The sequence below is a fragment of the Nematostella vectensis genome, chromosome 12 (genome assembly GCF_932526225.1).
Source record: "Nematostella vectensis chromosome 12, jaNemVect1.1, whole genome shotgun sequence".
Taxonomy (NCBI): Eukaryota; Metazoa; Cnidaria; class Anthozoa; order Actiniaria; family Edwardsiidae; genus Nematostella; species Nematostella vectensis.
In genome coordinates this window covers 6,825,377-6,838,086 of record NC_064045.1, presented here as the reverse complement: position 1 = coordinate 6,838,086, position 12,710 = coordinate 6,825,377, and the positions used below count along the sequence as shown (strand labels likewise).

At 40.2% G+C, this 12,710-nt stretch overlaps 1 protein-coding gene across 2 annotated transcripts in view; it reads left to right on the top strand.

Annotated features, from left to right (window-relative positions):
* Positions 1 to 12,710, top strand: part of LOC5510129 (integrator complex subunit 1) — a 66,186-nt gene that overhangs the window by 38,520 nt on the left and 14,956 nt on the right. For both annotated transcript variants that reach the window (XR_007305219.1, XM_048719740.1), the window contains exons 35-39: positions 8,119 to 8,208; positions 8,556 to 8,634; positions 8,845 to 8,919; positions 10,714 to 10,842; positions 12,244 to 12,541. Coding sequence is in view for 1 of the 2 variants with exons in the window: in XM_048719740.1 (XP_048575697.1) it covers positions 8,119 to 8,208; positions 8,556 to 8,634; positions 8,845 to 8,919; positions 10,714 to 10,842; positions 12,244 to 12,541 (671 nt within the window). In the remaining variant the exon portion in view is untranslated. The remainder of the gene's footprint in view (positions 1 to 8,118; positions 8,209 to 8,555; positions 8,635 to 8,844; positions 8,920 to 10,713; positions 10,843 to 12,243; positions 12,542 to 12,710) is intronic.

Genomic DNA, 12,710 nt, shown 5'->3' with positions numbered 1-12,710 from the left:
AATTTAGCGTAATTTTAGTTGGAATCTCTTGTTGATAGGAAATCAGTACTACTTAGATAGTACGTGTAATATTGCGTATTTAATACCACTTTAAAGTGCTGAGTGGTATAATATGAAATATGAAATCATATATTATATGCTATAGGAAATCTCGATTTCTTTTGTTTGTTTTTATTGAATAATAATATATGATACGGGTATATAGGGCTCCAAATCAAAATTTGAACTAAAACATTATGAGAAAATAGCAACCCAAAACAACGAGGGGGCTTGTAAATAGTCTGTAAAAGTTTTCGATCACAAAAATGGACAAAAGCGCAAGTTTGTATTCGTATACAGGAAAAATGCTGAATCATAGTGTGTTATATTTTGCAATCTTCTTTAACATTGTTCCACTGATACGAAATGAAGAACTGTCAGTCGATATTGGCCCTATTATGAACGCAAATTGTAGTATTAGGCAATCCCATTGTTGGGATAATCCAAACATTCCACGCCTACGCGGATAACTTAATGGAACTGTCGAGAAATCCATAGTCCTGCGCACTGCTGTCATGCTATTTCTCGTCCCATTTGTTATGCTGATGCAGTGGTGCCAAAGAACTGAAGTGCACTTGTCTTTTTTGTCACGTCTTTTCTTTCCAATTCAACTTTTTTGTGCTGAAATGCAGGAACCTAAAGTGCTTTACTGTTATAGTCAAGTATTATCTACTGGATTGTCGGAAAACGTCACGTCTTCTTCCTTCACTCACTAATGCCTCACGCAGAGGTGATAAGTAAAGAGCATAAGCGGTAATTTGAATATCTCTCACGGTATATTTTTTCATTTTCCCTGGCTGTCGCTAATGGAAATGAGTGAACGATAAAAAAAATACAGTGGTTTTTAAAAACCCGTGAAATACTTTTTAGTTTATTTAGTACTAATACAATGTCTTTGTTCTGGCTTGACTATTACACTCTAACAACTACATTTTGTTGCACGGGATTTTGAAAACCACTCAATTGTAAAAATATATTTAGTGAACACGTAAAAAGGACGGTCAAACAGTTGGCAATGAATAATATATATCGTACAACATACATCAGAATATCCCCGCGTCTCAGACATTTGCCATCTCAGACAGACAGTTTATAGTAATGCGTGGTGTTAGCGTGGGGTTTAAGGCTACGAAATTGCCATAAAGGGGTTTGGAATTGTTTTAATCTCCTTTGCTATTTTTGGAGTTGGCGTTTTAAAAATGATTGGTTCATACGCTTTGACTGGTTGAAAACAGCTTGTTAAACCATATTCTGCATGTATTACATTTAAACCAACTTAAGTTCAATTTACCCATGAAAATACTCTACGCTATATTTTATGTGGACCTCTGAGTAACCTCTATGTTCTGGTTTCAGGAGGTATAGCCAGTAGCGGATCTAGAGGGAGGGTTTAGGGGGTTTAAACCCCCCTTTAGGCTGCCAGACAGCCACATTTAACAAAATAAATTGCCCCCTCTCCCCTGTGTCAATAAGCCAAACCCCCCTTTTAGCGAAAAGCTAGATCCGCCCCTGATAGCTGAACTTAAAGAACCGTAACCAGCAACGCACTTTTATTGTTTTTATTCCATATTGGAATAAAAGTTATATAGAGACAGAGATAACATTCAATTAAGAAAATTTATTATTCATTCAATCGAAAATATCACAAACACGTCTTTCTTGCTAGGATGACAAAATGACGGCTGAATGCATTCCTTTAAGGGCGCGTTTTTTGCTATCATTCTGGAATTGGAATGGTTGGTAGATAATGTTCAGAATGGCATTCGAGTCATTCTGCTACAGGTAGCAGAATGGGTGGAATTGCCTTCATTCCATTCCGGAATGGGAATGCCAATGCAGCAACTGTATGTAAATCATACCTTTTTTCCACCCATAATTAGAATTATTATGTAATGTGTAATGTAAGTGTTTCAGTAGTGTTGTTGAGCGTTTGTACCACGAACTAGACTTTCTCCATCTTTCCTCCCACCCCCTAGCATCCCTCGGCTCCAAGTTTTATTCCTCCCCTTCGCATTTGACTAGTACCTGGTCTTACCTCCTGATGATAAACCTTGTGCTAGAATACACGTAAGGTTGCTTTACATTTCGAAGAGCTCTAAGAAATATCCCATCTTTCCATTTTGTAACTCTATATATTTGTTTTTGTCATCCCCTTTCTTGCCATTCCACGCCATCATATATGTTCCACATTTTCCTCCTTTCCAGATTATCTATTCACCTAACACCCCTTCCCCCCCCCACCACCACCCACCCACCCCAGGTGCTTTGGTACGAATACCCGCTTTCAACCGAAATCTATCCACCTAACACCCCCCCCCCCCCCCACCACCACCACCACTACCACCACCCACCCACCCACCCCAGGTGCCTTTGTACGAATACCCGCTTTCAACCGAAAACTATCCCGTACACTCCATATAGTCCAACTCCCCACAATGACCCTCCCGCCCTCACCCCTGCCAACTACCTCTACCCGTATCACAACCATTTAACCCATCTTTTATGCCCCCCTTCTCCCCAGGTGCCATGGTACGAATACCCGCTTTTAACCAAAAACTTCCCTGAACTCGTGAGACTGGGTCACCACTCTTTACGTCATCGACGGAAAATAAATTATTGGATTGTTTTATTGTATTGTAACGCGCGCTTTTTCTATTCTAATCATTCTCATTCCGGAATCACGAGTAAAAAAACGTGCTCTAAATGTCTTTGCACTAAATTGTCTTATTTTATGACATCCTCTGCTCTTCCCCTATAAGACCTTCGCGAGTACACGCCGGTTGGTCTACTAGCATAACTCATGTAGAGTTTTAGAGCACTCAATATGAACTGAAATATAAACGGAAGAACCCTGGGTACCAGAGACTCCGAGCTTCGCGGCGACAACGATTTGAAATAAAACGAAGGGGAAATCAAAATAAATCGATGGAAAATTTAAAGTAAAAGAAAGGAAGTGAAATGAGAGGAATTGGAAGAGAAGAGAGGAAAGGCCATGTAAAAAATAAAAGGAAACAAAAGGAAGCTTAAGAAAGGAAAGGTAAGCAGAATCTTAAGGCAGACAGCTGCATAGAGCTCAGTTTGACGACAAGTAAAAGCAAATTAATTAAACTGGATGACGTCAGCAGAGCCGTTTTTATCACGTCATCCATTGCGTCAAATTGCAAAATCACAAAATCAATATATTCTTCGGTTCTCTTCTCTTGCCAAATAATAATTGACAGCAATTCAGCTATCGCCGAGCTAGATGAGGGAGTTTACTTTGTCAGATGTCTAGCTAACATAATATTAGCGTAATGTTGTGTTATGTGCGTAAACGCAGTAAGATGATGGACCTTTTTTGCATGTATTATTGCCGAGCAGGTGGTATCGTGTTGTCATTCTGACGTCTCTTGAAGGCCAATCAAGCCGCCATATTGCCGACGGCTAGGACAACTATACCGAAAATAATGTGTTAGCACTTGGCTTTAAATTCCAAACAATTTGCAATGAAATTATAAGGGCTACCCTGGGTACCAGAGACTCCAAGCTTCGCGGCGACAAAGATTTGAAATAAAACGAAGGGGAAATCAAAATAAATCGATGAAAAATTTAAAGTAAAAGAAAGGAAGTGAAATAAAAGGAATTGGAAGAGAAGAGAGGAAAGGCCATGTAAAAAATAAAAGGAAACAAAAGGAAGCTTAAGAAAGGAAAGGTAAGCAGAATCTTAAGGTAGACAGCTGCATAGAGCTCAGTTTGACGACAAGTAAAAGCAAATTAATTAAACTGGATGACGTCAGCAGAGCCGTTTTCATCACGTCATCCATTGCGTCAAATTGCAAAATTACAAAATCAATATATTCTTCGGTTCTCTTCTCCTGCCAAATAATAATTGACAGCAATTCAGCTATCGCAGAGCTAGATGAGGGAGTTTACTTTGTCAGATGTTTAGCTAACATAATATTAGCGTAATGTTGTGTTATGTGCGTAAACGCAGTAAGATTATGGACCTTTTTTGCATGTATTATTGCCGAGCAGGTGGTATCGTGTTGTCATTCTGACGTCTCTTGAAGGCCAATCAAGCCGCCATATTGCCGACGGCTAGGACAACAATACCGAAAATAATGTGTTAGCACTTGGCTTTAAATTCCAAACAATTTGCAATGAAATTATAAGGGCTACCCTGGGTACCAGAGCCTCCAAACTTCTCTCGCCCAGTGACGCTCAGCCAAAATGTCGCGACGAGCGAAGCGAGCGAAAATTCGCTCGTCACGGCATTTTGGCTGAGCGTCACTGGACGATAAAAGTTTCTAGTACCCAGGATATATCAGGGTTAGAAACAGTAGAAAATTGACCAAGGACATTATTATACAGCAAGGTTCAAAAGTTGTATTATCCACGAGCCTTATTCAATGCAAATGCATGCAAATGAAGATAAACAATCAACTCCTCGGTTCATTTGCATTGAATCCGGCTCATGGATAATACGATGTTTGAACTTAGCCTAACAAAAGTAATGAGAGTGGAAAAAGGCTGAAATGTGTCAGACAAAACACATTTTCACGTGCTTCTTCTGTGTTACCAATGCACCCATTCCCATCGGCTTATTTATTCAAGTATCTCAGGCTAAGCTCATACGGCGTATTATCCATGAGCCGTATTCAATGCAAATACAAGCAAATGAAGATAAAACAATCGACTCGATTCATTGACATGTATTTGCATTGAATACGGCTCATGGACAATACGACGTTTGAACTTAGCCTGAGACACTTTTAAAAGTATAGTAGTGATGAAGTATCAAACTTTAACAATTGGTGATTGTTTAAAAAGTGAGAATGTGCGCCTCCTATATTAAAATTTCAGGCTTTAAGTTAAACGTTAAAGTTAGATACAAATGATATCTCCAGAAAATGAGATATATCAAATTGTATTTCCGGAAAGTGGGATATGAAATTTAGTATTTCCCTTTAGGGTGGCGGGTTACAACTGTTTTGACTAAGCAGCTCATTTTGAATTGCCTCTAGAAGATTTTCGCAGTTTATTTCAACCTTTATTAATGAATCCTTGCTTCATCAGATGGCATTAAATTTACTACTCTTTGAAGCCAAATTTAAAAGTTTTATGCAAGTTTACACGAGGCAAAATTTTTACTTGAATAAATTCTCAAAATCTGCGAGATGGACTTTTTTTTTGTAAATTCACAGTAACACTGTGAATGAACATATGTAGCCACTGTCCGGTAAAAACTGATCTTACAAACTTTGCAATTGATTAAGATTCATCTTTATTTTTATGTTATAACTTTCATCACAACGTTTGAAGAATTGCGCTTTTGCCTTATCCAGGGATGTCAAAAGGCCAATATTGCGAGTCTCGTACCCAGACTCCGCGCGATGCATGACGGTCAGGATCCTGTGGATGTCCGCGCAAACAGCAAATAACGACTGGGTACGAGTCTGCAATAATGCGCTCATATACAGTAATAAACACGCGTGCGTCAAACGCTTAAGTTCAAACGTCATATTACCCATGAGCCGTATTCAGATCAAATGCGTGCAAACGAAGATAAAACAATCGACTCGATTCATTTGCATGCATTTGCATTGAATACGGCTCATGGATAATGCGACGTTTGAACTTAGCATCAGTTTACAATGAACTGAAATCGCAGCCTTTTCATGATTTGTGAACGATCAAATGATTCTTAGCACCGTGCTATTTATGGTGATAAAAACCACTGGTAATTGGGCTTATTTTTTTGTGATCACTTCAATATGCAAAATATTTCTATGTTCGTATTGTTGCTGGCATGGAGATATAACATAGCATTAAAGTGACAGATTAAGTACATGCACCATACAATATGGCCTAGCTAGATTTGACGTTGAAAGTCATCGTATCCAAGTGTTTTCGTAGATACAAAACTTGCGGTATTTTGTTTATTGTACTGGCGACGTATGGTGTATAATAATTTCACGTTGAAGTAATCGAATTCAAGTGTTTTCGTTGACGCAAATCTTGTGGTATTTTGTTTTTGGGCTATACTGGCGATTTATGCTATAAAATAATTTCACGTTGAACGTCACATCATCAAGTGTTTTTGTGAGTGCTAAAAATTCGAGGCATTTTATTGTTGTGCTGTCGATGTCACGTAAGAACAAGTCTTGCTATATAAGCCTGTAATATTTTTTCAAAGAGAAAAATATCTTGAGGGTTATGTTTAGCGAAATGCTACATCCGCCCCTGGGTATTGAGTGTTTGTTAATGCGAGAATTCGTGGTTTTCATTTTGCACTGTTATGTAACAACATTGTTTTTGTTTATAAGTTGTTCATTTGGAATTGTTGTTGTTTAAGAATTTTACGATTTTACTCTTGAATACTGTTTTTAATGACCAAACATATAAAGAAGCCGATGCTGTTTCATGAATAAAGCTTCTAGTTTAGGCTATTTTTCTTAAATGAGGCCAAAAGGGATTTTATTTCTGTTGTTACATAACAAAACTCGAATCCCCCGAGGCTATTTTTGTGATCAAATCAAGCGTGTAGCGAAGCTCACGTTTTGGCATATTATCAATCTAGCAGATGGTTTAATGTTGAGGTCAGAAAAAATATAACTATAGTTCGGGTATTATCCTTTTGAAATGAATTTAGCCTTGGTCCCTGTAGACGAGGAGGTAGTGAAGCGAACGATCTTCGAGGTCAACAAACTTGTTGACATTTCCAGAGTTTTTCGCATTTTCAAACAGTTAAACCGTCTATTGACTATGCTAGAACGTACTGCTTTGTGTTGTTGCATTGGGGGATTGAATACAATCGAGGTTTGCGAGCATCTAAAAAGAACTTTCTTCTTTAAATGCTTTAGACTCAAGACTATTCATCATGTATATAGAGGCAGCTTGTAGGCATGAGTGTATTGCTGTTCCTTGCTTTTTCTGTTGATTTTTATCCAGTCGATATATCTTAACTTAATGATTTCGTTTGTTGTACAAAGTGTTTTCAAGTGTTTACCCCAGTTTGGTCACGGTCACGTTCATGGAAGCCTTTGCGTGACAAAAGACGTAAGAGTGTACGTGAAGTAACGTTATCCCTCCATGGTAAAACGAACTCAACATACGTGACGCCCTTAGAGTCTTGGCACTTTGCTGTAAACAACCATACATTCGTTGCGTGACACAACACACATCAGAGCGTACGTGAAGAAACCTGAGTGCTACACGGTGAAAACACTAGACATTGCGTTACACTCGCTAAAGCCTACGTACATAGGCCCTTGGCACTTTGGTGTAAACATCTTTCATCTTGTTGTGTAACAGGTCAGGTCACATGTATTGATGCCTTTAGAACTTTTTTTCCTTCGCCGTAAACATAGTCTCCTTCGCAGCCCCCAGCGGTCGGTGTGACTGGGGGCTGCAAAGGAGACTACCGTAAACAACGATGTGTTCGCTGAGGGTCTATTCATTATCTAAAGGGAAGAGGGTAGCGGCGGGGCGAATAAGGGGGGGGGGGGCTAGGTGAATAGGGGCGGGGGGAGAGCACGATCTGAATATAATTAAAATATAAAGTCTACGTAAATTTTGTGATTCTCATTGTTATAAAAAGATAGCCGTCATCATGGTAGTTTTATTTTCCCTCTTCTAAAATGAACTAAAATGAACGTCTGATACTCGGGCTAGGTCATCATTAGCGATAGTAAAAGCGTTTTGTCTATCGAAACTCTTTACTCTTGGTATAACACTTATTTTACAGGTCTTTCAAGCTTAGCCAATGCTTTTTCAAGTGTTGAACACCTTGTATGCCATGTCTCATTGCAAACGAATGTTAGGGTAGCCCGCATGTACCAGAGTCTCGAGCTTCGTTTGTTTACTATGCGCCCTACTGACTACGTAGTCAGCAGTCAGCGCATTGTAAATTAGCGAGTCTCTGGTACCCAGAGACTCTTCAAAACCTCTTCAGTAGCTTGCTGTAAAAACAGCATTATTTCAGGCGTGTCTGCGTGACAATTCACAAAAGTTTCTGCTTTCTCAGCACTGATGACAAATGGTGGCTGGAATGCTTCTTGGTTGCCAGCTGTGTTGTGCTGATTTTCTCTCTGTTTGTAGTTGTTGAACACTGATGATGGGGCAGGACAAGCGATGTTCACTAACTCCGGATTCTTCTGTGGAGTGTTCAGACTTCTGATGACAAGACAAGTGAGATATCATCACTACATTTACATTATTATATATGATTACCCCTACAAACCATTACCATCATCATCATTATCATCATTACCATCATCATCGTCGTCGTCGTCATCATCATTATTATCATCATCATCATCATCATCATCATTACCATCATCATCATTATCATCATCGTCGTCGTCATCATCATCATCATTATTATTATCATCATCATCATTTGTCTAGCACCATTTATTACAGCCATTTATATTTACAATTGGCATTGGCGATTATCATTCATCTTTCCCAGCATTATAATCATATACAACCATTCCTTTTTATAACCTTTTTCTTGCTCTTTTTTCGTTTTATAGACAGCCTTGAAGAAACAAGGAAAAGACTGCCCATTGTTTATTGAACTTGTGCGAAGACTTTTGTCCCATTCTTCTAGAGGTTGGTGCCAAAATTGAAATGCATTATGCTATAACATTATCGATGATGTGTCTGACTTCTGATCCCCCTCCCTTGATATTGTATACCCTTATCATTGATGCGTTTGACGGGATGTGTCTAACGTCTGACCCCCCCCCCCCCCCCTTGCATACCCTTATCTTGTTTGATGACTGACGAATGACTGACGAATGCCTTGGTGTCGTACCTCAGGTGGTCCGTTGCTTACTGCGCTGCAAAGCTATAGCAAACAACTAGGGATGCTGGATCGCTATACGGCAGAGTCACGTGAGTAATGGCGTGAGCAAGTCTTTCTATAACAGTACAATTCACCTTCGAGTGACATGACGGAAAAACCTGGAAAACGTGTAATTCCAGATAGAGAGAGAAGACACAATTTCTTCCGTGGCTATAGGTTCCTTGTATTACGGACTGATTTTTAAAACAAAAATAACGTGAGGCTGAAGTGCACATAACCTGATTTTGGCTTTTTAATATAATTTTTCCTTGATCATCATTGCCCTGTGTATCAGTTCAGGGACGAAAAGCTCAAATTTTAATGACACTTTACAAAAAGTCGCATCAATTTAAAGAATAGTCGCACTTGATATTTTGTTTGCTATAAGTTTCTAAGAATTCAGGGAAATTTTCCGCCTTATTTGACGTGAAATGGGCTTATTTAAAGCGTCAAGTCATGTTATTCCTTAATGTCCCTTCGAGTTAAACACGGGTACTTAGAAAATAGCATGACTCACAGTGCATGGCCCTTCGAGTTAAACACGGGTACTTAGAAAATAGCATGACTCACAGTGCGTGGCCCTTCGAGTTAAACACGGGTACTTAGAAAATAGCATGACTCACAGTGCATGGCCCTTCGAGTTAAACACGGGTACTTAGAAAATAGCATGACTCACAGTGCATGGCCCTTCGAGTTAAACACGGGTACTTAGAAAATAGCATGACTCACAGTGCATGGCCCTTCGAGTTAAACACGGGTACTTAGAAAATACTATGACTCACAGTGCATGGCCCTTCGAGTTAAACACGGGTACTTAGAAAATACTATGACTCACAGTGCATGGCCCTTCGAGTTAAACACGGGTACTTAGAAAATAGCATGACTCACAGTGCATTTAAATTCGGCAGCTGTAGTTCCAGAGCATACAGTGTCTTGCTGTTAACACAAACCAGTTCAAGTTATGTGATCAGAAAGGAATGTGAATGAGTCTCTTGTGAACTCTTGTTTTACTTTTCGCCATTCTTACGTTGCGCGCGGGGGGGGGGATAGGTCGATGTGATAAGCGAACAGCTTGCTGGGGGACGCAATTCGACGCCCAATTAAACATGAAGTCGTAAACATGTTGATGTAATATTAAATGAAAGCTAAAAAAATGTTTTTGCAATTCTGATCCTGGAATATCCTCGTTACTTAGATTAACAACATCAAAATTGGCATCGTTCGACGACATGTAGAGTTGCGTCCTCTAAAATCGTCCAGCATGCTGTTCGCTCACCTACTCGACCCAATCCCCCGCGCAACGTATGAATAACGATGCATTCCAACTGATTGATTACAGGCTTTCAAATACAAGAATGCATTTGCTCCATTTAGGGGCCGTCCACACTAACACGGATTCGTTTGAATCCGTATACTTTGTACCACGTTTAGGCCTTCTGTCCAAACTAACACGCGCGCTGGATCCAGCGAATCCGGATACTTTTGAAAACGCAGTCGAAAGTGTATCAAAATGAATCCGTATACTTTGGACGGTCGAATCCGTATCAAAATAAAAACGATGGCGTCATATCGCAGGCGCGCGCTGCTTTGAACATGCGTATATCATAAAAATGACGTCACCCTGTACCTTTCAGCGTTTCCAAACGTTTGAATCCGTGTTAGTTTGGACGGCTGGATCCAGGCGAACACGATGCGAAAACGATAGTGTGGACGCGAATCAAGTGATGCGTTTTCGGCGAAACGAATCCGGATACCTTTGAATCCGTGTTAGTGTGGACTACCCCATAATTTCGGATATCTTGCTACAGAAGTAGTATTCTATAAGTTTGAAACTCTATTTGCAGCTCAAGTCATCCTGCAAAGTATCGCAGCTGGACCGGAAGTAAACGAGGAGCGAGTCAGAGAGTTTCTACTTGTCTCCAAGCAACAGCCAATCAGAGCCTCTGATCTTGACAGAGATATGGTGTTGCAAGGTGAGTTCACGTGACTCACACGTGGCGCATGTTAACCCTGTATTTGGGAACAGACGTAATGCGTTGTGCGATAGCTCGTGGGTACAGGCTTTGTTTTAATCTCATTCGTCTCCAAAAAACGTCTATGATGATTAAAGTTGCTGGTCTTACAGTCTGTGAGCTAATAGCGCGTTCGGCCTTTGACCTCACTATTGACTTGGTGCCCTGAGGAATAATTGTGAAATACATATATGACTTATATGATTGAATTTTTTTTATGATCCTCGACGCTGTTGTACACATCGTTTATCTCGGAACAACTTTTCTCGAACAGAAAATGGAGATTTGAGATTTGATCTCTCTTCTCAACTTGGGCTCAATTTCGGACCATTGTAAATACATTGACTCCTCAACCGGCCTGTACCGGCTTTGGGAAGTACCCACAACCCAAAAAATTCATAAATTCAAAATAAACACAACAAGATAAAGATACTCAGGCATCAGTCTAAGGGGTAAATGGTCTTGCAGATATGCATCCAACCAAGGTGTTGGCATCTACTCTTAAGCCAAATAATAGCACAGGTTCTTTGACAAATCTCAAATCGAACAAGGAGAGAAAAGCAGAATCACCCCTCTCAATAAAACGCTCAAAATACCACACAAGGGAAAGAGATCAGCAAACACAGCTCAAGACACAAATAGATACCTTTATTCTGATCCTCCAGGTACATTTCCTTGGCCTCAAAACACAATGTCCATTCCTTGAAGGATTGTACAACCACGAAAATATCTTTACGTATTGCAAAGCATTCTGGGAGATCCAGGGGAAAATTCACGAGGGGAGGGCCAGTCAACACTCCTCTCCCCAAAGTCAGATGGTTTTTTATAAGTCTTTTCACCCCGAAGCCAAACGAATCAATTCCAGGTCATACAGACCCAGAATAGCAGTGTAAACAATTTTGGAATCAATTTGGTTTCAGAAAAGACAGCATTTAGGAGAGCTGGGGTGATTCATTAGAAAATTATTTTCTCATCCGGGCAAAGCCAAACAAGAAAAAATCATCATGAATCCACCTTTGCTTGCAAATATAAATAAGCAAAGCACTCAATTATGCCCCAAAAGACTTCATGATGTCCTGAGACACTCTCCTAATATGCTCATAGCTGTATTTTTGATGAAAAATACAAGCAACCATCAACTTGTGCTGGCTTCAGCACAACGACGAGGGATTAAAAGTGGGACCACAAAGCACTGTTGGAAGGCTTGGATACCGCTGACTAGGTGCAGCTGTGTTTGACTTTGACGGGCTGTATAAAACTCAGAATAGGGGGGGAGGTATCTGTTTTCAGTCTGTTTTTTGTAAATCTCAAAAAAAGCCAGGAGTCAATGGGTTAATGTTCCATTTTTTTTTTATCCTGAAGCTGTGTCGAACCTGCGCATGCGTGGTTCTCATCTACTGGAGGAATTCACCAAAGCGTTACTCAAGGCTTACCTTCTCCCACATGAGCCCGGCGAGCCCGCAGACAAACCTTGGTCACCCAAGCGATCTCTAACAACCAAGGCATGCGCTGATCTGTTGACGTCATTACTATCAACCGCGCCGCTTTCAGACGGCGCCCACGCAAACCTGTCCAGCGGCTTGTTTGTGGATTGGTTTGAGATGGTCGATCCGGAGTTTGTTGGTAACAGCCCTCTGGCGCAAAGACAGCTACTGTTTAGGTAAAGAGCTTTTTTATTGTATGCAAAGATTTTACCAGAAACTCTTTAAAAGAAGATGCTGAGAGCTTTTTATCGATACGATCGTGGCCATTGAAATAAAGCGGATGAATTGAGTATTCTGAGCTGGGACAGCGAGTCAGGGAGAGATTGGGGAGAGCCAGCCAGGGGG